This window comes from Colletotrichum acutatum (genome assembly GCF_030867785.1).
Source record: "Colletotrichum acutatum strain CBS 112980 chromosome Unknown BDZ83scaffold_14, whole genome shotgun sequence".
Lineage (NCBI taxonomy): Eukaryota > Fungi > Ascomycota > Sordariomycetes > Glomerellales > Glomerellaceae > Colletotrichum > Colletotrichum acutatum.
The window spans coordinates 292,340-315,061 of NW_026849008.1; the positions used below are offsets into that span (position 1 = coordinate 292,340).

Genomic DNA, 22,722 nt, shown 5'->3' on the forward strand with positions numbered 1-22,722 from the left:
CTCATCTCACCTCGCAGGACTACAGAAGTAAGTTAAGCAATGGAACCTGGCGTGCAGGCCGGTATCGCGTTAGCTTGCGTGGGCGGCGTCTTCATCCTCTGTTGTGCGGCGTTTATAACGTTTCGCCACATCATGTCGCCGCGCGCGCAAAAGGAGTATTTCAGGCGGAACGGAGGCGTTGCAGAGGAAACGATGCCTGGCGTGTAAGTATGGAAGGAAAAAAAAAAGAGATACAAAGAGTGGCTGGATCTGATGATAGTAGTTCTTTTTTTTCTTTCTCACAATGATGGTACTGTTAGCAGTAAGGGTGTGGTAATAGGCGGTAACGCCAGTCCTTGCTAGGATTCAGATTGGTCGGGTTAAAAAAAGAATACGAATACATGGAATAATAGAATCGGTCACTTCATTTAAGATAGCTTGGACTTGATCTTCAATGATGATGCTTTGAATACTCATAAACCACGAAACGACACTGAACTCTGTCAACTCCAACCCTGCTATGCTGAAATAATGCTCATGGACACCAGCACCCGACACCCGACTTCCATGATGCTGCCTTGCCAACTCCACCCCGGACATGCTAAAACCCGAGTTTAAGAAGAAAGAAACACACACCTCGCGCACGATCCCACCAAAATTGGAAAAGAAACTAGAGAAGAACCTCATTACTGATGAGCCCGCTCCTCACGTCCGTCCTGCCAGCTGGTGCAGTTGACGCAGCGTTGCGCCTACGCTCGATGGATTAGCTTCAACGGGTTCTCTTCTCATCTCGGGGATGCCTAGGGTCCGGTAGGAGGGTGGACTCACCTTATTGCTGATCCGCTTGCGGCAGTACTTGCACTTAACGGTATGCTTAATAATCGGCTCCCTGGAGAAGAACTGGAAGACGTGGGCCAGTCCGTAGAGCGAGATGCCGACGCAAAGGAAGGAGACGAGTTGGTTGAGGAATGAGCTGTGTGGTGGTTCGTTAGAGACTGTTGGGTGAATTTCCTTGGGTGTGTGATTGCCCCGGAGTCCCAAAAATGAGTGCTTCCAAACAAGACGAACTCGATACAACATGAAGACTTTCCGTGGTGACAGTCACACAGAAACAGGCGCATGAGACAAAAAAACTTACCCGTAAGCTAAAACGACAGCACCGTCGTCCTTGGCGCGCTCGAGGGTCGTGTACTTGTTGTCGTGGGTGTAGTTCGGGCCGCCCTTTAAGACGGCGAACTTTTCTTCCATGTTGCGGTTGAGTGGGAAGATGACGGAGATGGGCGGCATAATGATGTTCTGCACAAAGTTGTTTACGAGGGTTGTGAAGGCGGCCGCGATGCTATCAAACAGTGTGTGTCAATACAACAGAATCCCCTTCCATCGTGGTAAATGCCCAACATGAAGTTTGGTAGCCACACTCTCCAACACAACATTGCTGCATATAAACGTTGACGATTTGGAAGTGATCTGCTCTTGAGTCGTCTCTTCATGCTTGGGGAATGACATGCATGTTGAGCATGGTTAGGAGAAGGACGGCTTACATCAAACCAAAGGCAATCTCGAGAATGTTGCCCTGCAGGGCAAAGTCGATGAAGCCATCCCAGAAACGCCGCACCTTTTGCTGGCCCCGTCCGAGGAGGGACTCCTCTTCGCCGTTGTCGTTGCGGCCTTGCATGTTCGCCGCGGAGGAGACGCGGTCTGAGAACGGGAGGGAGGGCATCTTGGCAGTTCTCTACTAACAAGAAGGCATAAAAAGGGTGTGGGAGGGCAGACGGGACGAAATGCTACAGGAACACGTAGCAACCGTATTAAAAAAAATGTCCAAGGCACCGGTTCAGCGGAGGTGAAAGCTTGAGGAGTCGGAGAGCTCTTGAGATGAAGTGAAGTTGAAGTGTGGCGCGCCCAACTTTACGGTCAAGGTTGGGTTCATTTGACCAAGGTTGAGACATGGTGGTTGTTGCCTGTTTGGGGAGGAATGACGTACCCCACATTCCGGGGTGCGTGACGCCGGAGCCGGGGTGGATCGCCTCCGAAGACAGATTCCGATGTTGGAGAGTGTGAACGAAGTTGGACAGGTCACGGGTATTCGAGACTCTCGTATTGAATTCAGAGCTTACTCGTATCTAGTTTCCAAGTGAAAGTTACCGTCACAGTCGTAGAGTCTCGCTAATGATGGCCAGGGAGTGTTCAAGGTGGGCTGGGTTTACTTGATTGATAACATCTTTATTGATGTCTAGTAAAGCTATGAAATAATGTACTCTGGGTTTATATATCGCAACAATGGTATCTCTAACAAGGTTTAAAAAAAGGATCGTGATGTCGGGAGTAGCCACGATATGCCAGCTATAGGGGCAAACACGACAAAGGTATCGTTTCAAATGCAACGCTTTCGTACTGCGGTTTCTTAATCTGAGAGAAATGAAGGCACACTTATGGTTTGACGACTCTTACGAGTCAGAACGGCGGAGTTCGGCTTCGATTCTTAGAAGCTGCCCTTCTTATGGCGCTTCTCGGTATAACCGCGCGGCGTTCGGCGCGACCGCCTTTCGGCGCAGAACTGCGTGACCCAGTACGCGGACGCCGCAAACATGACGGCAAAGGCCACCCAGGAGATGATCATGAACTTCTGCCCCACCTTGGCCGAGATGCCGACGTCCTCGCCAATGTCGGTGATCTGTTTCGCACCCTCTTTCGCGCCGATCGTCGTGACCAGACTGCCGGCGAAGAGCACGAGGGCGGCCAAAAAGGCGAAAGCAAAGTTGGTGATCGTCATGCGCTTCTTGAAGCCGAGGAAGAAGGCGGCCAGCGAGCCGAGGATGGCGAGACCCGAGAAGCCGATGCCCATGACGTAGAGGACAAAGATGGCGAGGAGGGCCTTGTTGACCTTGTCCATGGCGTCCTCGATGGTGTCGGGCCAGTTGAGGTCGGACAGGCTCAAGCTCAGAGGGCCGATTTCGAGTTCTTGGTCCAGCATCTTCGTGAGGTTGACGTTTGCTAGTGTTTCCATGTTAGTGTTTACGATAGATGATAGGGTAAGGTACTAGTGGGGTTTACGTACGACCAGGAGACGGTTGAGTGCAGTTCGTGACGTTCAGCCAGACGTTGGGTGCCGTGACGTTGGGAGAAAATTGACCGTGGCACACATCCATCAGGTGCAGGGAGTACCACTCGGAGATTCCCAACTCGTCGGCGAGGCGGTCGGCAACATCGTTGCCAATGTCGTTGAGGACGTCAGACACCTTGTCGCCTACGCCGTCGATGAACTTATCGAGGAAGCTGCCGGTGGTCGCTGCGGGATCAGCCTCCGAGGTTGCGGAGGGGATGAGGTTGTGGCCCAGGGTCGACGTGTTGAGGCGGACGACGTCGTAATCTTCCATGAATCCCTCCTTGTGCCCAGCAAAGAGGGCGAGGAAGGAGAGGACGAATGCCACGATGGACAGTACCAACGGTACTATCACGGTGAAATGCATGTTGTCGACAATGACTAGTTTGGCTCGAGTTGAACAAGTGAAAAATGGTCGGATGGAGACGGGTCTGGAGGAAGATTGTTTGGGTACACTGCGGATATTCGTGACCGCGGACCTGAAATTTGTCGAGAGACTTATGGTAGGTACTGCCTGTCACTTGGAGACGTGATGTTCAAAATCAAAAGACCCTGCGACTGGAAGACTTTAAAGGTAGCAAAGGGGTTCAGGCCTTATTGAGGGAGACCAAGTGGCCTAGGAGCAATGAGTGAATCACATCGAACCAGCCATCTAAGACCCTGGACCGGCAATGATGCAACCGAGGGGACCCTGACTGGACGTGAAAGAATGCTGTGATGGAGACTCTATGGACAGGAACAAGGTCAACGGCCCCATTGGCGTCACCCGCCTGGACTGGGGGCAAAGCCATGATTAGAATAGGCGCAGATGCTACGGGGGTTGGAAGGGAGGGCGGTAGTTGGAACTTGGGCGGCCTTAGAGCAACGTGGGTGCCACAAACAAGTGCAAGAATCCACAGGCAGGGAGACATCATCTTGCCTGGCGAGGCGTTGAACAACACAGCAGGTCTAGTTCGAGCCTGACGTGGCCAAGATTTTTAGTCATGGAAGAAGGGTGTGTGGTTGGTGAGTTGTTGTTCGGATTGTGGATGTGCAGGTACTGTGTAGGACAATATCCAAGTTTACGTCATCGGTCTTTCTATGGCTACGTTACTGAGCCACAGCATTTCTTTCCCAATTGGGGACCGCGCTTGGACCCACGCTATTGGATGTGTAGGTACGTACCTTTTCACGAGGGTGACAGGGCCCCGTCGCCAGCCGGCCATCGGATGACACCCGGGAAACCTGTTTGGATGAGAACAACAAAAACAGGAGACGAACAAGGATATGGCAGCAAGTTTTGGAGCCTCCATGGCCAGTCGAGACTCTTCAGGGTCTTGCTTCTGAGGGTGCTTACCGCCTGTGGAGGTTCAAGATGGTTTCTTTGTCTTCCGGTGAGTTACCGATGCAGTCACCGTACCCGTAGCCCTAGAGGACCATGAGTCCCCCGGGGATCTTGACCAGCGCTAAACTCTGATTTGACCCTGGACTCTCTGAAAGCATTCGTTCCAGGCTAGATCGTCACTCCACCAGGAGCAAAGAGGAATCAACTACGTCCATTCTTGGCACCGTTATCCAAAGCAGAAGATCACAGTTTGGGATAGCTGCAGTATGCGGTGTCGCGAATAGCTTCGTTTTTCAGACCATTTCTTGAGTCCTGTTTGTTCTATCATCTACTCTCCTGAATCCTAAATAATACGAATACCACTAGTCTCCTTAGAGCTAATAATTCTGCTTACCGACCTTCCTCAAACAGACTTGTCTCAGGGGAACACTCTTCGGCTTACTGTGCCGCAACGTATAGCTTAATCTCCCGTCCCTTAAAACGAGCTACCCCCCTCATGCCCTTACCTGTTTACCTCTTTGCTTCTCCAAAGAATTTCGTAATCATTTCTACCATTATTGAAACAACACTCATCATGGCCAACTCAACCTCTGACGGCTGTTCCCTCACCGCCGACGATGCTTTCGGGCCCACCGTCCAGCACTGTCGCGACGGTTTCGACTTCACTCTAACATTTGAACAATGCCTCTTCACCATCCTCCCCGCCTCGCTCCTCATCCTAATCGCGCCCCTACGCTTCCGCTACCTCGGCAGACTCCCCTACTCTGTCAATGGCACCACGCTCCGTCTAACAAAACAGGCCGCCATCGCCCTCCTCGCCATCCTGCAACTGGTTCTCATAGGTTTGTGGTCAACGCACCGTCGCGGCGACATCGTCGTGGTCGGGGGCGGGGAAGGGGCAGGGGGCAGCAGCGGCAGTCGCCTTCGTACCGTCTCCATCGCCGCCTCGTGCGCGTCCTTCGCTGCCACCGTCATGTTTGCCGGACTCTCGTACATAGAACACGCGAAGAGCCTTAAGCCTTCGTCCATCCTGAATATATATATCCTCGTGTCCCTGGTGCTGGACGGAGCCATCCTCCGCACCATGTGGCTGTCGCACCTAAGCGTCGCCATCAGCGCCGTCTTCGCCGCGTCCTTCGCGTGCAAGGCGGCCATCGTGATCCTCGAAGCCCGGGAGAAGACGCGCTATCTCGTGCCGTCGTCGGCCGGCGGACGGTCGTACAGCCCCGAGGAGACCAGCGGCATCTACAGCCGCGGTCTCTTTTGGTGGCTTACGCCGCTGCTGCTGACGGGATTCCGTCGTCTCCTGAAGCCGCTGGACCTATTCGTCCTGGACGCGTCCATGTCGGCTGCCGCGCTGAATGAGAGGTTCTGGCTTCACTGGAACAAGTCCACCCCATCGAGCTTCTCGACGGGCGACGACGACCAGCCTAGTGAAGCATCACGATCGCCGTCAAGGTACCGTCTCATCAGGACGTGCATTGTCACGCTGAAATGGCAGTTGCTAGCAGTCGTCCTCCCCAGGCTCTTCCTGCTCGGCTTCACCATTTGCCAGCCCCTGATCTTGAACCGGTTCCTCGACTTTTTGCAGCACCCGTCCGAGTCGACCAACTACGGCTACGGCCTCGTTGGTGCCTATGGGCTCGTGTACTTGGGTATCTCCATCTCGTCGAGCTTCTACTGGCACGCCGCTTTCCGGTGCCTGACCATGCTTCGAGGCGTATTAGTCGCTGCCATCTATACGAAGACAACGGAGCTGCGTGTCGCGCCGGGAGACGACTCTGCGGCTGTGACTCTCATGTCCACCGATGTAAGTCACGGCAACTTTTTTCGCCTCCCCTCTTCGACATCAATACTGACTCTCGTCACTCAGGTTGAAGCAATCGTTCGTGCTTGGCGCGAGGTTCACGAGTTCTGGGCCAACACCATTCAAATCGCCCTCGCCACATGGATTCTCAGCACTCACCTCGGCTATGCGGCCTCTGGTCCGATCATTGTATCGGTGTTCGCTCTAGGTGCCACCGTATTCCTCGCCCCCTCTGCTCAAAAGTACCAAATCATCTGGGTTGAAAAGGTTCAGAAGCGCATTGGTCTGTATCATCCTCCTCCCCGACAAAAAAAAAGCATGCCAAGCTGACCCCCCTTCAAAGGCATCACCTCGGCCATGATAGGCCACATCAAGAGCATCAAAATGTCGGGCCTGACCCAGAAACTCTCCCAGACTCTGGCCGACCTCCGGCTCGCCGAGATGCGAGCGGCGACTCCCTTCCGCGTGATCGGCGCCGTCACGTCCGCCGTGGCCCAGGTACCCCTGATGATCGCCCCGGTCGTTGCCTTTGCCATGTACACGACGATTGCCTCCAAGAATGGGGATGTCCTCGACGCTACGAAGCTCTTCGCCGCGTTATCGTTGATTATCCTGCTGGCACAGCCGCTGTTTTGGATGTTTGAGGTCGTGCTCGATATGAGCGCGGCCCTGGGGTGCTTCAACCGCATCGAAAAGTACTTGTCTGAGCCGCCGCGAGCAGAGTATCGAGATCTTCCACCAAACTCACCCGCTAGCTCCTGTGTACTCACGGGCTCTTTCTCTCAAGATGTGCAACTTCAGAATCTGGAGAGCCGCGGAGGGCAGGTCTCAACAGACGCAAAGGCAAGTGGCACTATCGCTATTCGCGTGAAAGAAGTGACGTTGGCGTGGAAGCCCGAAACAGTTCCCGCCGTAGAGTTAATGGATTTCGACATATTGAAGGGCCAACTCGTCATGCTCGTTGGGCCTGTTGCATCCGGGAAGAGTACACTTCTGAAAGGTCTCCTCGGTGAGCTGCCACACGTCACCGGAACGATTGCCCTATCCAGCGATCGCATCTCTTGGTGTGAGCAGAGCCCCTGGCTTATTGTGAGTGAACTTCCGGTCTGGGGTATAAGAGCATTACTAACTGGATGTACAGAACGACACCATCCGAAAGAACATCATCTGCTTCTCTGACTTTGACCAAAAACTTTATCACCAAGTCCTCCAGGCGTGCGATCTTGAAAAGGACCTCGCTCAGCTCCCAGATGGAGACGAGACATTGATCGGAAGCAAGGGGATTGCTCTGAGTGGCGGCCAAAAGCAGCGTGTCGTATGTGATTCTCTAAAGTGAACTCATTTCCTCCGACTGACAACCTATAGGCACTTGCCAGGGCCATCTATTCACGTCCTCAAATTGCTCTTTTCGACGATATTTTCAGCGGGCTTGATAACCATACGGCTAGGGCAGTGTTTCAGCGCGTCTTTGGTGCCAAGAATGCAATTCTCCGGGCTTGGGGAACCACGGTTGTGCTCGCGACTCAGTCAGGTATAAACTCTTCCAATACTCATCACTCTTTATGATACATAATGCTGACAAGCAGATGCAGTGAGCTTTCTATCCCAGTCAGACATGATCATCGCCCTCCAGAACGGCAAAGTTGTAGAGAAAGGAGGCTTTGACGATTGTCGAAAGGCTGGAGGCTACGTCTCAAGTCTCATCTCCGCCAATACCGAGGACCAAGATGAGAGCACCCCCGAGTCAGAGAAGCTCGTAGATAGAACTGGGAGTGACGCCCTGGTGGAGAAGAACGCCAAGGCATTGAAAGAACAGTATGATAAGAGACGGCAGCTGGGCGACTGGAGCGTCTACGGCTACTACTTTGGTAGCGTCGGCGCTTCTCTTGTGGCTGTCTTGATGGTCTTGGAGGTGACGTGGGCGTTCTTTTCCACGTTTCCGAGTAAGTCTCAACAACACATTGATAGAAGCTCCTCGACAGAAGCATGACTAACATACGATACCAGCCGTGTGGCTGAAGTTCTGGACGGACTCACAGGCAGAAAGTCCAGTGAGCCACGATGCCTACTACCTGGGGGTATATGCCGCTTTCCAGGTCAGCGGCGTCTTGTGCTTTGCCGTCCTCATCTGGTAAGTCAGAGGCTCCCCGTCCCGGAATCGAGAAACAGCCCAAGTTGATAACCTCGATTTTCAGGTTCGTTCTTGTTCCCGTTGCCTCCAAGTCGGGCATCAGTCTACACCAGCGTCTCCTCAAAGCCGTCATGCAGTGAGTACCATCTGCAAGCCCTCAAATCACAGATCGTGAATCTCATTGTCTTGCCCAGCGCGCCTCTATCTCTATTCGCGAAAACAGATACCGGATCCATCACCACCCGGTAAGCCTGCGCTTATGCTGCCCTCATTCCCATGGCAATGTCACATTAACACATCCTAGATTTTCACAAGACGTAGGTCTAATAGACAGAAGTCTTCCCCTGGCTCTGGTAATTTCTCTCGCAAGTAAGCCTTACCTCTGCTCCACTTCGGTCTCAAAACCATGACAGCAACATCTAACCAAGCATCACACACAGGCTTCTTCACCTGCATCGGCAAAGCCTTCCTCATAGCCTCCGCCTCATGGTACATCGCCATCAGCTTCCCCATCTTAATCCTCATCTTCTACTACATCCAACGCGCCTACCTCCGTACCTCCCGCCAACTCCGCCTCCTAGATCTCGAAGAAAAGGCTCCTGTCTAGTAAGTCTCCTTTTCTCTCTCTTGTACAACCCCAAACCCCTTGACACTCATCTTCCAAGTCTATGCAAAGAAAAAAATAATCTAATCAAACCATCTCCAAAGCACCCACTTCCTCGAAACCCTCTCAGGCCTGCCCACAATCCGCGCCCAAGCCCTCACACACCCCTCCACAACCCACGCCCACACCCTCATAGACCGCTCCCAACGCCCCTTTTACATCCTCCTCCTCACTCAGCAGTGGCTCACCCTCGTCCTCGACCTCACCACCACGGCGCTCGCCCTCCTCGTCGTCGGCCTCGCCGTCCATCTCCGCGACACCGTCTCGGTCGCCCTCACGGGCGTCTCCCTCGTCCAGCTCATCTCCTTTACGGAAACGCTCAAGCTGCTCATCCAGTTCTGGACCTCGCTCGAGACCTCCATCGGCGCGGTCGCCCGCATCAAGAACTTTGCCGAGGAGACGCCGGACGAGGTTGAGGCGGATGCTCGCAAGAGGGTGACGATGGAGTCTCCGTCTGCCGCCGGCGGACAGATGCGGCAGACGTCGGAAGCTGCTATCGTCCATGGCTGGCCCTCCCACGGCGCCATCGAGATAAACAACATCGTAGCTTCATACGACCAACAGACTCGCCCAGAAACTGACACAGATGAAGCCCACCCCGGGACTACCACCAAAGCCCTAGACGGTATATCCCTCTCCATCCCCCCCGGCTCCAAAATCGGCATCGTAGGCCGCACAGGAAGCGGCAAATCCTCCCTCCTCCTCGCCCTCCTGCGCCTCCTCCCCCTCTCCTCCGGCACAATCTCCATCGACGGGGTTCCCCTCGACGCCCTCCCTCTCCTACCCCTGAGATCGGCCCTCGTCGCCATCACACAGGACCAATTCGTGTTGCCAGGCACGGTCCGCCAGAATCTTGATCCCCTGGGCATGGTACCCGATGGTGATGCATCTGACGTCGGCGCCGAGAATGTCCTCGTATCCGCCCTGACCCGCGTCGGTCTATGGGACACCATCCGCGAAAACGGCGGACTAGAAGCCCAGTTCGCAGAGGAGGCGCTGAGTCACGGACAGAGACAGCTCTTCTTCCTCGCGCGGGCGATTCTCAGAAAAGATGTCGGACGGGTTCTCCTTTTGGATGAAGCGACGAGCAGGTAAAGCTAATCTCCCTTTCCCTTCCCTGTCCTTTTTCTTGATCCTGTTTTCCTCTCCCCCTTTTTCACTCTCCCCCTTTTTTCTCTCTTCCTCTCTGCTACCACTGTCACTCGCATTCTGTTTACCTCTGAGAGGGAAACTGACAGTATCCATCTAACACAGCGTCGACACTCACACGGAGCGAATGGTCAAAGACCTCATCCGCAACGAATTCAAAGACCACACCATCATCGCCATCGCCCATAGGCTAGACACGGTCGTCGACTTTGATCGCGTCGTGGTCCTCGACAAGGGCCGCGTCGTCGAGGTCGGCAATCCCCGGGACCTATTGAGCCAGGGACGAGGCAGGTTCAGAGAACTGTGGGATGCGAGTCGGCGGCAGGCTGGCGAACAAAGATGAATGATATCTTTTTTGGACACGATATTGATTGCACTCTGAATTGGAAGAAATGATTGAACACTCAGGCATATGTGCTGGAAATAATTTGTAACTTGATTTCGTATGTCCTCAAAATATAAACGGCATCAACGGCATTTGCGAGTCCTCTATCGGATCACTGTCCACGTTGATGAATCTTCCCTTTCCAGCTCTTTGCGCTACAATGTACTTCTCAATCGCCTTTGCCATTTGAGCCACCTCACGGAACCTCTCGTGGTCCGCAATCGGCGTGTCCACGCTGATTTCATATCCATACCTCAACTTCAGCTTTGTTACTTTGCCCCATGGCCCGGTCCAGTCGATGTGGTCTCCGTCAACGTTGGCCATGAGCGCCTTGAACCACGCCCCGCAACCTGTGAGGTCGAGATACTCCAGCCCGTAGAGAGACTTGCTTAGCTTCCTCAGCAGAATGACGGCCTCGGACCAGTCATCGTCCAGTGTATGCGCGTACGCCCCCGTGCCTGAATAACTCTCGGCGCGGCCGTCAGACGAGACAATCTTGGAGAACTTTGCGTTGGGTGTCAGCGACGGCTCGGGCCAGTACGCTAGGCTCAGGTGCGTGAGCGTGGGCAGCTTCGCCGCGAGCGAGAGGAGCTGCTTCCATGATACCCCGGGCGACCCGCCGCCTTGCTGTGCGCTAGGGGCGACTGTGAGGCAGAGGTGCGTGATATTGGGGAGAAGCTTCGGCGGGAGCGAGGGTGCCTCTGCTGTGTCCCAGGAATCCTGCACGGCCTCGGCGGCGCTCGCCAGCTGCTGCGGGAACAGCACGTCGGCCAACTCTCTGACAGACATGGAGTGGCCCACCGAGCCAGTCAGGTCGAGGGAATAGACGTCCTTGTTCAGGGACACAAGGCTATCGACGTCAAGTGGCTGCTGGCCGTCGTGCGTCGTAGGAGGAATCAAAATGTTGTGCAGGTCTGCAGCGGATGCGCCGCCCTCGTACCATACGCCAACATACTTTGCCAACGAGGCCCTGACGCGGCTGGGCAGCGTGTGCAAGTAGTACTGATCGTAATCCTTATGGAGCTCCCAGTTCAGGGCCATCCTTCGAAGGACGAGATCCATCAGGCTGCCCTTGTCCGGCTCGTATGTGCCAGGCAGGCCCTCCATGGCCTGGGCGCCGCGGTGGGCGGCGGTCGCGTGTGCGCGCTGGACATGGCTGGATCGTGATAACCAGCTGCGCGGAGGTGGCGGGCCTGGTGGTACTCGTCTGCCTGTGGCGTCGAATCTTGGGACACGCCTGGGTGCCGGCGGAGGCGTCTCTGGGATCTGGAGGATCTGTCGGAGAGCGGGCGGGACGGTGGGCGTGGTCGCTGCCGATGCTGCTGCTGCTGATGCTGTCGGGGTAGCACGGGAGGATGATCGACGAAGATCAGCCAAAAGTTCGTTGACGCCCCTACGTTGGGTCTCTGTGTTGCATCATTGTCAGTGGCCGAAGCGACGTCACGTAAAGGAGCTCGGTGAGAGGAAAGGCAAGAATGGGATAGAGAGAAGAGAGGAGAGGAGGGGAGAGGAGGGGGCCGCGGCCCGGGGGTGTGCGCGATGGGCGTGGGGTTGGAGTTGGACTTACGGGTAGATGAAGAGGCTGAAGCTGAGGCACCCAATGAAGACGGGGCAGTTGACTGCGGCTTCGAGTATAACGCTTGATGCCTTTTCTTAGTCATGCCCGGGTGAGAGATGGATGCAAGGTAAGGAAGGGGGAAGCTGTGAGAGGAGGCTTCCGGATGGGAGGTGTAGGCGGGGGTGGAGAAGCCAGACAAGGTGGGTTCTCGTCGTTGACGTCGATGGTTGTTGTTGCAGAGCAAGGTAGAGCAAACAAGCTTCTAGCCGGCGCGGCTTTGTCGCTATGTACTCCCTGTGCTCTGGAATGTTGTTTCCGCCTTTTGCATTCGCCTTGGGGTAAGCGTCAGTAACAACGAGATGAGTCGCCAGTTGCTCGGGGCTTGTTTTCTGCTGTGAGTCACAGGCAATTTTTGGTCAGTCAGTCAGCATACACAATAAGCTGCAAGGCGAGATGAGAGCAGCAGAGTCATTGCCTCGCTTTCCCCGGGGCAGGTATTGCTCACCAAAGGATTGATTGATGCCCTAATTAGGTACCAGTAGTAATAATTAGTAGCCTTTTAGGATCGAATAAGGGCCGTAGCGTGGCTTGGAAGGGGGGGAAACGTTACAAACGTCATGCTGCCAATGGGAGAAGCAGCACCCCTCATGCGCCTCATTTTTGATGTTTGTCAGCTTCCGCCAGTTACCAACTGAATCCGCCCACAAGCGCTAATAGTTACTCCGTACGCTGCTTCCCCTCCACTCCAGGCGTCCAGAGTCCAGGCTGAGTGAGGCGAGTCCCGGTTTTAGACGGACTTCCAGACTCCCTAATGCCCTTGCCCAGTGCTGAATCACTAAATGAGTCGGGCGGCAGGGCAGAGGGACAGGGCAGGGCAGAGCCTTTCCTCCTTGGGGCAAACGCATGGTCTGAGCGTTCGGATGTGCGAAGAAGATGCCCCGGCCCGGACACGGGCAGGACCCGCTCTGCCGGTCGACGGCTCGGCAGGTCCTGAACAATTGACAATCGACAACCTTGTGGCTTGACCCACTTCAGACACCTCATACCCAAGGTCAGGTACTACCTCACAGGAATGAAATTGACTCGGGCCCTCTTTCAAAAACAACAACCTCTACGGCCCGACTGACGGGCTTTTGGGGGCCCTCAGGTCTCGTCTCCCAATCAACTTCTAATTGTCTCTGTCCATCACTTTCACCACAGGGCGGGCAATATGAGGTAAAAGTCCTTGCCTAGCAAACTCGACTGCCGCTAGACCTAACAGCACCTTAGAGTTCAAGACTACATCCACCAGCTTTGTGCCACCCCTCTTTCGTGTAATTTCAGCAAGGAGTTCCAAGAGGAAGACTTATTACCTACCTTACCTCACCTTAGCATCTGTCCATGGAGCAGGCACTTCAATGCGGGGCGTGACTGATGAGCAATGCATGTCATGGACGCCACCAGCATCCACGGATGGATGGCGATACCTAGATCCATTGAACCTCAAACCACACTCTTATCTGAGACTGGCTTATTATGGCGGTTTCGATGCAAGAAGCCGCCATATCACAACTCATCATACTCGCCAAATCCGTCCTCGTAGCCAGATAGTGTTTGTGTGACCTTCTCGGGCCTACCCAGGCTCAGAATAGGCTGTCTGTCTTGTGTTTTCAGCTGTTGCTGTCAACGACTGTCTCGAATCAGTGATGGATCCATGTTGGGAAGATGATGGTGGTAGCCGGGCAAAGAGGACTTTTTGCTACGCGCCCTGAAGATCGGGTAGCCGCACAGCTGGCTCTATCAATTGACTTTCCTCATGTCATCCTATTGGGCTACCATCATCACGAGTCAGTAGCCCGTTGAAGATATCGCATCATTTTGACCTCATCGAGGGCTAGGCCTTCTCTAGACCCAGATGTTGGCGTACGAAGCCAGAGCTGTTCTGATACCCCAGGCAGGTAAGCCACGTAAAAAGCGTGGTAGCGCTTGCCTCGACGTCCAAAAGGCCCGGTAACCCATGGATCCATGGGTCTATCATTAAGGGCCCGTCCAACGTTGCATCCACAAAAGCCCATGGCAGGCTCCTGACAGGCGGGCCTGAAACTGGCCTGCCGAACAACGTGCGTACTGGATACATACGGTGTTCGTTGTTGACTTTTGCCAATGGCGCAACATCTTGAGTTTTGGTACTCTTGTACGCTCAAGACGACGGGCGGGTCAGAAGCATGCTGCTAGCCCGCAGATGGAGATTTGCGGATAGTCTGGGAAGGCCTTCAGGGATGCCCGAGGGCGACCGGGACGGACAACCTGGGTGGTTGACCGCTCCTGACCCTTTACCAATCATCCCATTGTGTTGTGAAGGAGGCCTTCAGCGGGGAAGTAAGATGCCTTACACAACATGGTCAGGGGCCCGGTCATGGAGACGAAACATGAGGTGGCGCTTGGGTGGCAAAAAGCCTTGCTGACGGAGTCTTGTACGTTTGACAATTCGAGATTGACAGTCCCAATCTGGAAGGAGAAAGCGAACAAATTCGGAAATCTGTGTTCCAACATTGGCCAGATTCGATATCAAAGGCAACATGATGAGAACCATGTCCTTAGGGAGGTCATTGGGGAGGGGCCTTTCGGTAGATGGGCAGTCACAGCCCCGTGAACGTCGTGACGATCCCAAGGCAATGGCTCCAAGAAGAATGCTCATATGCCCCGTGTAGCCTCGAAATAACCATGGCCATAGCATCCACTATCCGATCTGCGACATGTGAGCCATCGGCCCCCAAGAATTTGCCTACACCACGCACGAACCAACCGAATCTTGGCGTCTTGAGCGATACGCTGTAGCTCTTCCGAACGAGCCTGGTAATCGACACCGGAAGGCAGTGATCGGATCCTGATTGTGTTATTCTGGATGTCTTCCCTGAGACAGCCAGTCCCTTTTCGCTTTTCGGCTGCCCATATTTCCATGATGTGGAAGTCCTTTCGGCTAAAGCCCTCTTGTGTCACCTGGAATGAATGTTGCTGCACCGAGGGGTACAGTCCTGCAAAGACAGGGGGCATGGCATGCTCGGTAGTCACGATGCCTGGCCTCCAGGCCACAGAGCATTGCCTGTCGTTGGAATGGCGCAAAAAAAACCTAGGCTGGTAGTCTCGCGGCGCCACGGTCAATTCACTCTTTCAGCTAAGAGCTTACGCATGCCGGGTTGACCTTGTGCGGGAGACGAGTTCCGCGAGTACAGCAAGAGTATCGGGAAGTGAGCATCAAGAGTTTCTGCTGACGAGATTGTTCCTCGTAGAACAAGAGTTGGAAGTTTCTTCCTTGACCGCCTTTTTGACAATTTCGCGAGGCAACCAGCATACCGGGTCCTTCTGTCGCAAGCCGTAGAGGGACGGGGGTGGCTCGTTATAAGCCAAGTTCAGAACCTAGATGCCCGCATCGAATGAGACGAGAAGTGGTGGGCAGCTGTCGCATAGTCACTCCTTTCAGGTTTTTGTTCCCCTTGTCTTGCGCCTCTGCATAGGTCTCGTACATGTCCAGGCAAGGAAGCTTGCTGATAGAAACCTCATTGGAAATGCACGTCCCTGTCGAGTCTGCGGCGCGTACGCCACATATAGTGGGAGAATTCTGCGGGGCCGGGGAGCAGAGCCACAACCTTTTGATAGCTCTCTCTGCATACCTGCTTCTTGGTTACCGAGTGTCCGAAGAAAAGAACCCGATCCCTCGCAGTCGCCGTAGCGGCTGTTACATTGTCGAAGTGGTCCGTGTATACTTGATTGCTTTGCAAGGGTTGATGACCGGACATGTAAGAGAGACGATCCGTTTGGCTCTCCTGTCGTCCTGCTAGGCCGCCCTGCGAGACATTCCTGGGATGTTAGGTCGGGAAGAAGTAGGGTTGATACCAGCAGCCGGACGCCTGACCCGAATAGTCAGCGATAGATCGTGATCCGGAGGCATGGCTCATCCCAAGATAACTTGGCAATAATGACACCGAAAGAGAGAGCATGTGGCAAGCCGTCGTTGGTACCAGAAAGGCCCTAGAGGTACAAAGTAGTACATGAGGCGGGTTCGGGACACGGTCCGGTCAAGACTCATGCTGTATGGCCATGGCCATGACCCTGACTCCCAATTCATGTGCTGTATGGGGAGATGCTGTAGTCGAGAGTAGGAAAACATGCTCCGAATTCTGAGATATCTGCTGGCTGGTGAGTCACATAGTCGTGACGTCTGTTTGTTAGAGCGGATGGCCGGTTCAGGCTACGAAAGTGTTGGGAAATGGAGCGAGGCCAGTGGCATTGATTCAACTTGTTTGAAATCTGGCAAAGATATGGTACCAAGCCTGTTGTAGGTTCTGAACGGCATAGTTGCCATGGTTTGCGTTTTTGCGGCCTCCAAGGGGTGGGTGTTTGTCCAGCGAAAACAATGTTTCCGGAGAAGTATCAGTGCAGAAGAAAGCTTGAGAGATGAAGCGACTGGTGTAGCAAGGCAAGAGCCAGAAAAAGGCCAGAAATACGAGACGAAGGGAGAAAAGATGGCCGATGGCGGCGCGATGCCGTATGACTGAGGAGCAAATGTGCTCTTCAAGAGTCGGTAAAAGAGCCTCGGAGCGGTAGTGCCAGCGAGAGATGCAGCGAGCCAGCGGAGAGCCAAGGCATCGGATGAGGCCCAGAAACAGATCCAGCGGTAGCCACGGCAAGGAAGATATCTCGTGGAGTTTTCTGGTAAGTTGAGGTGAAGACGACGACATCACGGAGTTTGTGGGAACTTGGAAGTAGAGGAGCCAAGTAAAAATGTATGTACCAGGGGTGGGTGTGAGTACCTGCCCTTACCTCGTAGGGCCGTAGGCACAGGAAGGCACAGTGTACGAGCAGGGGGAAGCAGCTCGTTTCCGGCAGGCAGCGTGCGTCAGGTCCACCAGGCTTAGGTAGTCAATGTTGGTCGGCGACTCGGCGTACCGGGGATCAAAGACTAAGGTACGGATAGAGGTCGTAGACAATGTAAGCCCAATGCCACCTCAGCATTGTGCCGTACCACATATTACCTTACATATTGCAGGTGTGAAGATAACGACTACGGATACCTAGGTACTGTAGGTAAGGTAGGTACAGATCACCTTACCTTAGAGAAGGTAAAAGGTGAGGTACCGTCGATGCTATGCAGGTTGGGCCGTGTAAATGAGGCACTCTCCCGCTAGCCAATAGCAAGACCCACTTGGCCCTCGATCCATTCACCTGAGGGATCCACTTCTACACCGTACCGTGCGAGTGTCTTCCTCACCAGTACTGTCAACTCCATCTCATCCCCGCCATCATCTCTCACCTCGTCACCAATCCAAGACAGTGCAGGCTCTTTTGACCACCTTGGCCAACGACTGTTCACTTCATCGACCACGCCCGCCAGCCACACCACACCACACCGCATGCATGTACCTACAGGTTTGTTTCCTCCTTTTCTTGAGGGGCTTGAAATGTATGGCTCCTTGCTGACTACTGTATAGCACTTCATTGATTGCTCGAGCTATGGCGCTCAACTTCTCCAACAAGGCCCCTAGGAGCAAGTTAACATCGCCCACTCGAACCAGGAGAGCATTCATAATGCCTACACCTGCGTAGTGCATACGTATCGGTACCTAGGTAGCTGGGCCTGCTCGTCAAGCCGAAAGCAAGGAGCTTATGGATAGACGACAATGCAATAATTATGCCGCCCTCAGCTCATTCCACTTACCTCCCATGCCATGGACCGCTCGCCAGCCCTGTATCCCTATCCATCCATACCAATCCCTAAATGTCCAACTTGCGCGGCTGTTGTGGCCTCTAGATACGGGGTCTGATCCTATCCAAACCGAACGCTTGACAAAGTTGCGACATAGCCTGGGTGCCTCAATGGCGCAAAGCATCAATCGACGGACGCATACCAACGAGGTCAAGAAACCAATTCTTGGAGCAGAGTCTTGAACTCCGCCTAGCCCTTACTGGCAACATCTTCTATTCCCGCGATTCTCCAAATTGCCCGGCACATTCTTGTGTCACCACCCTCGTCGAACCCCTGTTATGGCCTCATGCATGCCAGACCATCAGCAGCAACAACAACAACAACAACAATAACAACATCTTTCATTACTGCAGCAAGCCCGCCGTCAACTCTCCTACTACTCGGCCAGTGTCCACCCATCACTGAGAGGACCCTGGTGTCCGTGATACGTCACATCACACAAGATCTGATCTCTGGAAGCAGGCAAAGGAAGAAACATGGGGAAATGGTGCCTTTTACACTTCCATCTCGCAGGCGACGACGAAGAATCCGGCATATGCTGCTGTAAAGTCAAGCTACATTCAGATCGGGGGGCGCATCATGATTTGCATATCGATGACATGCTGCTGGACACGACAGAGCAATCGTCAGCGCCCCTCACACATCTGCCGTCCCGTCGGTATTAGCAACAGCAGTAGCAGCAGCAGCGTTGAAACGAGCCAAAGAAACGGCCACACTCAAATTCGAGCGGCCCGATCCGGCGTGACTGGACCATCCTCGATTAGCTGCTTGCTAATTAGCCTCGATACATCGGCTTTCGTTTGGTCAAGCTTCGTCTCACGAGTGCTGGCCGTGGCTCTGGCCGTGTACAGCAAAGTGTCCAACATGCAAACCCTGCTCTGCTGGACTGATTCTTCCCCCCCGCGGATATCAGGCCATCAGTCAACCGACCAGTCCGGTGGCCCAAAAGGCCCGGAAATCAGACTTCTGAAACAATGAAGTTGGCTCCATGCCTCATGTATGGTGGCGCGCGCATCAGGTACAATTGTCTAGATCTTTCTGGACTAGTCAACGGGAACCTGCACAAACGACTTGATCAGCTAACGCATTGGCCTATATTGAGCCTGCACTTGTGAACACGAGGTGCAGAGCCTATCTTCCCGACCCTAGGATTGACGACCTCAGGCAAAAGATTGGCCGGTCCGCACCATCTTTGGGTCAGTTTGGAATTAGCCTGCTTTTCTACCATTCTCGGGTATTGCGACATCCCATTGGATCCCCATCAAGAAGCACGGCTCAAGTTTGTTCTAATCCTGCATTGTCATGCTTCGGCTCCATGGATGATGAGCTTGGTCTTGCCAGCCTCGGATAGGCGTCCAGTATTCGTACGGTCACTCAAGCCACTAGTCGAAGTAAGCGCGGACAACCTAAGAACACAGTGCCGTGGAGAGAAATCGTCCGATGGCAACCTGTCAACCAGGTTGAGGCGAAACCCTATTCTCATCGCACGTGTCATGTGGCGAGCCTGTCTCTGCCGGCCGAGACACGTCTCTACAAGTCGAGTTTAATCGTGGTTCATCAGGACTGATTCTGGGGCAGCTCGAGCGTTGTGCTCATAGACAAGCCACCAAAGGATGCTGGGTCGCATGGGCGGATTTAGGGCCGAAAGCTACGTGGTGGATCTTCAACAAAACCACGACTTTTTGCCAAACGTGTCTGGTGTGGCTGTAGAAGACGTGAGGCTGCCTCCGCCATCCCCGTCAGCCTAGACTTGAAGTTCTCTGGCTGCATACAATTGTTCCGATGACACGAGGTCAGAGCAGCTGCAGAACGAATTCGCTACCATCATCTTTTTTCAACCAATCCAACGACACTAAACGCAGGGTGTCCGTTAAATCTGGACGTCATGCCAATACCTGGATCTCAATGGCCGGGATTGTCCGCTTACAGCCCAAGGTCTCCTTTCGTGACAACTGCAAGCTGCCGTTGATAGCCCTCCTCGTTGCCAAAGGCAAATCCTTGCCCTATCTGAAGGGGTTGTTTGTGGCGTTTCATCCAGGCCCTTGATGAACGGGTAGGTGCAGAATTGCTGCATGGAAGGAAAGCTCAGCGAGGCTTGGAAGGCGTCGTCTTCCGCTCACCACCGAGGGAGTTCGACTCACCCGGCTACACGCCGATGCAGGTCAGTAGATCCTCCGCCCCTTGGTTCGAAGAAGGCGCCTTGATCTAAGCCTGAATCCATCTGTTGTGTCATGTACAGACAGACTATGGCGATGGAAACGTTGCTCGGGCTAAGAGATTCTAGCCATCAGGCTTGAACGCTTGTCAGCCCGCAAATTGATGAGCGGTATAGCATCATTCCATCTTGATTGCACCCTTAGACACGGCCACAAAGACTTGCTTGCCTGAATAGCCCCATGGACCTGGGCCATTGAGAAGCTTGGCCAGCAGCAAAGTCGAGTTGTACAGACTCCCACCCCCCTGACCAAAATACCTCGACTTTGGCCCTAGCCGGCTCCCGGTACCTTTGCTTGACGGCTTGGCGATGGGACGTTTTCCTACCCTGCGCATTCGGTTCACACGCCTGTCATCGTATTCTAGCAAAGGAAGCACCAAAGGCAGGCAAAGCACGTCTTTTCGAGAAGTCGACCGGGGGATCTGGGAGCTCTCCGCAGTGCCGCACGACTGAATGTCTCTTTTTGCCGTTGTCTCAGAGACTGCACAACCCATTTGCTGCTCGCGCGCGAAGGCCCCCGCTCTACCTCTCTCCGATATTGTATATTGTATCCATTACACCTTGGGCTTCTAGGACATCGGCCGGACCTCTGCTTGCGAAATCCATCTGTCTGCTGCTTCTTGGTTTGTGTAACTGTGTCCAGCAGTCAGTCGCAGTTGGAGCCTCCAACCCATCTCTGTCTCTCTGTGCGATCTTGAGCCAGCCACATCTGGGGTCTCTCTCTGGCAGGGTATATAGATACCTTGCTTCCAAGATCCTGCACTTTTTTTGGGGGGCCTCTCGTAGACTCTTCGACTTAGACAACTACATATCCCAGAACAGAGACTCCTTCGATATCAATTCATAACGAATAGAAGCTACCGGTATCGACTGCTCGGGTTACTGCACCTTCCTTGCATTACGGCCTACATCAATACACCTCGAAAGCGTGTCCGATATTCGGACTGACAAGACATTGGCCAACAAGAGTCTGATATCTGATCAACACGAAAAGTTAGAACACGAGAGAATCGCCATATAGTAAGTGAAAACCGTAACTCTTCCTGCTACCCCCCTCATGGACTATCACTAGGTCTCCTTTGCGGGATGCTCCCTCTTCGTAAGTTGTGGGTGGCCACCCAGGGCGATTTGCACCGGGGTTCGTTGGTCAGGACCCATCTTGCCGGTTGCCCCGCGTCAGAATCCGATTCGCGTTGATTGCGGACGGGGACAATCGCTTGCTTGCTGGCCATTGTTGATGAGGCAGCTGCACAATCTGTTGCTGGAAAATAAATGAGAACTAACTTGATGTCAGGTACCTGTAGCAATCTGTCGTGCTCTTCTTCCTGCGAGTGAGTGAGACCGCGTTCTCCGTTGATTACCTAGTGTGGTGGAAGACGACCCAGCCAGACCATTTCCAACTAGGAATGCGCAACCAGATAGGCGGGAAAGACAGCAGCTTGATGTGCGCTGCATAAGGCAGTCTTGGAATCCGCGAAGAGGATTTGTCACTAGCTACGGCACAACTCTAACGGCGTAATGCTGTTCTTGCCCTACCCGTGGATCAACGGCGGTGTCTCTGACACGATTGATCGATCATGCTGGAGCAGTACGAGATGCGTTCATGGGTCAAAAAGAAACGGCCACGTTTGTTTCTGACAGAGACGCAAGTTGGATCCGTTGCTGACGGCAGAATCGAATTGGTTAGGTCAAGCAGGATAAAGAGCTGCACGCAACCCCTTGGCATGACAGGGGCACTCTTGGAGAGTCAACCGGTGAGTATTGAAGCCCCGTAAGCCCGCGTGGAGTCTTGGGAAGAGTTTCTTTCGAGTCGATTCTTGAAGCCGAGCAAAGAGGCATCTCTCTTGAGTCTACGAGCATCGCGGCAATTCAAGCCAGTACCTGCCGACTATCTGAGAGGGAAAAACAACAGAAGCGAGTCAGTGGAAGAGGGTTGGGTGAGTTATTGGCTGTGTTGGTGGGATGGTTGGGTCGGGTTGGTTGGAAATGGAACCAGGGTGTTTGTTATGGGAACATTGTGTGCTGACAGTTGCGGTGTCGAAACAGAGGATCGAGGAACTGGGGCGACGAGAGCGCTGTTCCAGCGCCAGCACCAGCACCAGCGCCAGCATCAGCACCAGATCACCGCCCCTCTACTACGGCACGACACCCCTCGTGGCCGGCACGGACGACCGTCGTATGAATTCTCAACAGATACCAAAGGTACCGTATTATCCGTCATCCTATTTCTGCCCCCCTCCTTCCCTTCGGAATCCCTCCCTTTTTCGCGGCTCGTTTGCTTCCCTCTCAGGCTTATCCAAGAGGGGGACTCGTTATGGATACAATGTTCCTATCCTGGTTGGCTTGCCTTACCTGATCGAACAACCACAATAACCCCCTGCAATGTCACTCTTACGCTTCGTTCCCGAGCCCTCTTCCCTTCCGTTCCCTTCTTTCCCTTCCCATTTCCTTTACATCGGATCGCAACGGACGCTGTGCCCTACGGATACTTCGTACCCGGAAATCGAAAAAAAAACCAAAATCGACTGGAGCAACAATTGCGGCGGATGCTGCAACATAACAACAACAACGACAACAACAATGGACCGGCATGTTCATCAACTTTGATTGATTAGACCGGCCAGGAACCCGTCCATCGGTCGGCGGATGGGGTCGGATCTGCTG

At 53.9% G+C, this 22,722-nt stretch overlaps 6 protein-coding genes across 7 annotated transcripts; 1 reads left to right on the forward strand and 5 right to left on the reverse strand.

Annotated features, from left to right (window-relative positions):
• Positions 1-317: 317 nt before the first annotated feature.
• On the reverse strand, positions 318-2,070 carry BDZ83DRAFT_607503 (large conductance mechanosensitive channel protein). The gene is made up of 4 exons (XM_060507432.1): positions 1,521-2,070; positions 1,118-1,318; positions 808-952; positions 318-728 (listed from the first exon to the last, which is right to left on the reverse strand). The coding sequence occupies exons 1-4, from the start codon at positions 1,697-1,699 to the stop codon at positions 666-668; spliced, it is 588 nt and encodes a 195-aa protein (XP_060368989.1). The 5' UTR covers positions 1,700-2,070; the 3' UTR covers positions 318-665.
• A 391-nt stretch (positions 2,071-2,461) lies between these two features.
• On the reverse strand, positions 2,462-3,449 carry BDZ83DRAFT_748735 (SUR7 protein; the record flags this gene model as incomplete). Its single annotated transcript, XM_060513660.1, has 2 exons — positions 2,462-2,973; positions 3,038-3,449. The coding sequence occupies 2 exons, from the start codon at positions 3,447-3,449 to the stop codon at positions 2,462-2,464; spliced, it is 924 nt and encodes a 307-aa protein (XP_060368990.1).
• A 110-nt stretch (positions 3,450-3,559) lies between these two features.
• On the reverse strand, positions 3,560-4,052 carry BDZ83DRAFT_87639 (uncharacterized protein). The gene has a single exon (XM_060515973.1). The coding sequence runs from the start codon at positions 3,994-3,996 to the stop codon at positions 3,670-3,672; it is 327 nt and encodes a 108-aa protein (XP_060368991.1). The 5' UTR covers positions 3,997-4,052; the 3' UTR covers positions 3,560-3,669.
• An 882-nt stretch (positions 4,053-4,934) lies between these two features.
• On the forward strand, positions 4,935-10,554 carry BDZ83DRAFT_691982. 2 transcript variants are annotated; one of them, XM_060511321.1, is made up of 8 exons: positions 4,935-5,266; positions 5,309-6,216; positions 6,280-6,496; positions 6,557-7,302; positions 7,355-7,528; positions 7,579-7,744; positions 7,806-8,156; positions 8,221-8,536. In XM_060511321.1, the coding sequence occupies exons 1-8, from the start codon at positions 4,981-4,983 to the stop codon at positions 8,346-8,348; spliced, it is 2,976 nt and encodes a 991-aa protein (XP_060368992.1). In that variant the 5' UTR covers positions 4,935-4,980; the 3' UTR covers positions 8,349-8,536. The 2 variants fall into 2 exon arrangements, with proteins under 2 accessions (XP_060368992.1, XP_060368993.1); XM_060511322.1 differs by lacking the exons at positions 4,935-5,266; positions 5,309-6,216; positions 6,280-6,496; ... (1 more) ...; positions 7,355-7,528; positions 7,579-7,744 and adding exons at positions 8,539-8,589; positions 8,649-8,713; positions 8,785-8,950; positions 9,053-10,099; positions 10,263-10,554 and having other exon boundaries at positions 7,911-8,156; positions 8,221-8,480.
• BDZ83DRAFT_763898 (tafazzin) lies at positions 10,555-12,203 on the reverse strand (the record flags this gene model as incomplete). The annotated part of the gene is made up of 2 exons (XM_060515222.1): positions 10,555-11,948; positions 12,110-12,203. 2 exons carry the CDS (start codon positions 12,201-12,203, stop codon positions 10,609-10,611), a joined length of 1,434 nt encoding a protein of 477 aa, XP_060368994.1. The 3' UTR covers positions 10,555-10,608.
• A 4,168-nt stretch (positions 12,204-16,371) lies between these two features.
• On the reverse strand, positions 16,372-18,089 carry BDZ83DRAFT_648276 (uncharacterized protein; the record flags this gene model as incomplete). Its single annotated transcript, XM_060510166.1, is given in 7 exon segments — positions 16,372-16,789; positions 16,901-17,039; positions 17,118-17,151; positions 17,190-17,223; positions 17,391-17,442; positions 17,796-18,032; positions 18,044-18,089. The coding sequence occupies 7 exon segments, from the start codon at positions 18,087-18,089 to the stop codon at positions 16,372-16,374; spliced, it is 960 nt and encodes a 319-aa protein (XP_060368995.1).
• Between the last annotated feature and the right edge of the window lie 4,633 nt (positions 18,090-22,722).

Excerpts from the sequence above, each read along its gene's own strand:
- BDZ83DRAFT_607503 (XM_060507432.1), bottom strand. The coding sequence starts at position 1,699 with ATGCCCTCCCTCCCGTTCTCAGACCGCGTCTCCTCCGCGGCGAACATG. Across the intron at positions 1,319-1,520 it reads GAGATTGCCTTTGGTTTGAT|CATCGCGGCCGCCTTCACAA; the intron begins GTAAGCCGTCCT and ends ACTGTTTGATAG. Across the intron at positions 953-1,117 it reads GCTGTCGTTTTAGCTTACGG|CTCATTCCTCAACCAACTCG; the intron begins GTAAGTTTTTTT and ends ACCACCACACAG.
- BDZ83DRAFT_87639 (XM_060515973.1), bottom strand. The coding sequence starts at position 3,996 with ATGATGTCTCCCTGCCTGTGGATTCTTGCACTTGTTTGTGGCACCCAC.
- BDZ83DRAFT_691982 (XM_060511321.1), top strand. The coding sequence starts at position 4,981 with ATGGCCAACTCAACCTCTGACGGCTGTTCCCTCACCGCCGACGATGCT. Across the intron at positions 6,217-6,279 it reads TGACTCTCATGTCCACCGAT|GTTGAAGCAATCGTTCGTGC; the intron begins GTAAGTCACGGC and ends CTCGTCACTCAG. Across the intron at positions 7,745-7,805 it reads TGTGCTCGCGACTCAGTCAG|TGAGCTTTCTATCCCAGTCA; the intron begins GTATAAACTCTT and ends AAGCAGATGCAG.